A 2,500-nucleotide genomic window follows, 5' to 3' on the forward strand; every position below is an offset into this window, starting at 1 on the left:
GGAGTAACTCATGCCATTTCACCATCATCAAGTAGTTTAATCTTGATGCGAACAGTTTTTTCCCCAAAATTCGGTAAAAAAAAAAGCACCATTTGTCCCTTTTTTAAGTATTTTTTTTTTAAACCAACACACAAGTTGATTTTATTTTCTTACTCCACTCTTCTGCATTTGATTATTATTTCAGGGGTTACCATCTTGCTATCCTTGACTGTATTCTCAAACATGGTGAATGATACCATGCCAACAACAAGCGATGCCGTACCACTTCTAGGTAATGCCCACTCTACCGGGGTCACCAGCAGCATATGATACATTATACAAATATTGATCCCCTCGCCACTGTACGAATGCTTCGGCTCGACTCAAATTTCACTCTCTTTATAACTGTGTGTAGCCAACCCCAGCCCCCTCCCCCCTTTCCCTCCCTTGTCCCCCCCCCCCATCATACCCCTTTGTTAACCTCTCTGGGGAAGGGGGAAGCTTAACCGCCACCTCCCACCCACTCCCCCCCCCCCCCTCTCCTCTCTCCCCTTCCCTCTCTCCCCCCTCCCCGAACATGATACACATTCATTGCCTATATACATATCTGTCAGCTCTTCTGCACGTCTCCTATTCCCCCATTCCCTATTTTCAAAAAAAAAAAAAAAAAAAAAAAAAATATTGCTAATACACCCAAACCACACACACCACTCCCCTCTACCCCCCCCCCCCCCCCTTTACCCCACGAACCACCACCTCCTACACACAAAATACACCCCATTCCTACCCCGACACCTTCTTGAAAACACATTTCCACCTATTCCCCTTTCCAAAAAAAAAAAGCAAAGAAAAAAAATATGCAAAAAAAAAAAAAAAAAAAAAAAAAAAAAAAGCCGCCAACTCCTTTTCCCTTTCCCCCTTTCCTCTGTTGCCATGACTGCTTACTGGCGGAAAACGTCTACCTCAGTATTGTACATGGCAACGGGTTCTCTCAAAATACAGAAGTGAAGGTCATTTCATACTTGGAGTACTGAGGGGGACGAAAAACTCAAAGCTAGATTAATGCATTTACTTTTTAAGTGCCTAACTGTTATTGATGTTATTCTTATTGTTTATTATCTATTATTATCATTATCATTATTCTTATTGATATTATTCTTATCATTTTGATTATTATTACTATTATCATTATCATTGTTGTTGTTGTTCTTGTTCTTGTTATTATTATTTAATTCGTTTTGTGTATCATCATTGCAGATTTAGATATATATAAAAAAAAAGTCAAGATCATAAATAACGGAACTGACATGCAAGTGACGCGTGTTAATTTTTGTTGACATATAGAGGTGCCATCAGCTTACGACAAGCTCTATGCAAGCCTTAGTTAAAAAAAAAAAAAAAAAAAAAAAAAAATGCTGTGTACCTTGTATGTGGCCAGTCCTCAAAAATGAAAAAAAAAAAAGAAAGAGCGTACGTTCCGTTAATCATCACTCCACATCATCGCCATTATTACCATCATCATTAGTAATCATCACATGATATAACCTACATTACAAAATATACCTAAAAACACATTCATTGGCCCCTTCTATGGATGCCAGCCGGACACCTGTGCCACTTTTGTGTCTTCTCTGTAATGTAAAGTCTGCCTTGGGGTTGTGTTTTCCCTGTGTGTGCGTGTGTGTGTGTGTGTGTGTGTGTGTGTGTGTGTGTGTGTGTGTGTGTGTGTGTGTGTGTGTGTGTGTGTGTGTGTGTGTGTGTGTTTGTATTTGTTTGTGTTTGTGTTTGTAATGGTAACTTTATTCCCTTAAGCGCTACCCGTCCGCCTGGCATCCACCCTACTTAACGCAGCCCCCAATATCCGGCGATCCGCCTCCCCCCCCTTCCACCTACCCCTTCCACACACACTCGGGCCGCGGGACAGAGAGTGGGCGGCGGGCGTTGCTCAGGGCGGGCCGCGTTCTGTGCTGAAGGCGGCGCTGCTCACGACGGGGTGATGTCTCGGCCGCCCATTCAAGTTGGCTGCTCCTTCCGCCCCGCCTGCACGCCCGCACGTGCGCATACGCCCGCCCACACACAAAAAAGAGAGCTCAAAGCTCCAAGCTCTGTTTGCCTGCTCACCCACGCCCGCCCAACCACCCGCCGCCACCACCACCAACCACAAAGATATTCTAAGAAAAAATTCTAAAAAATTATATATCTCCACCCCCCAAAACACACTATATAAATGAGAGAAAGAAGAAAAAAAAACAAGAAAAAAAACTTTATATATAACACACCACCACCCACCTCTGCTGATGGAACCTCGAAAGCGGAAAAAGAACCTCCTGTGGGGTTCACTTTTCAGGGCTTTGAGAGGTTCACGGTCTGCTCACACTGACGCCTTTGCCATCCTTATCTCTTCCAGGGGTTACCATTCTCCTCTCACTGACAGTTTTCCACAATTTGGTGACTGAGACGCTGCCCCAAGTATCGGACGCGATGCCTGTTCTAGGTAGATCATGGTGGCCCCACAGAGCCC

At 44.0% G+C, this 2,500-nt stretch overlaps 1 protein-coding gene across 1 annotated transcript in view; it reads left to right on the forward strand.

Moving 5' to 3' along the window:
• LOC125031704 (neuronal acetylcholine receptor subunit alpha-7-like) overlaps positions 1–2,500 on the forward strand; it is a 366,464-nt gene that overhangs the window by 278,693 nt on the left and 85,271 nt on the right. Inside the window, exon 8 of the mRNA XM_047622611.1 lies at positions 2,387–2,473. Within this exon, the coding sequence (XP_047478567.1) occupies positions 2,387–2,473 (87 nt within the window). The remainder of the gene's footprint in view (positions 1–2,386; positions 2,474–2,500) is intronic.

The sequence above is a fragment of the Penaeus chinensis genome, chromosome 13, assembly GCF_019202785.1.
Source record: "Penaeus chinensis breed Huanghai No. 1 chromosome 13, ASM1920278v2, whole genome shotgun sequence".
Taxonomy (NCBI): Eukaryota; Metazoa; Arthropoda; class Malacostraca; order Decapoda; family Penaeidae; genus Penaeus; species Penaeus chinensis.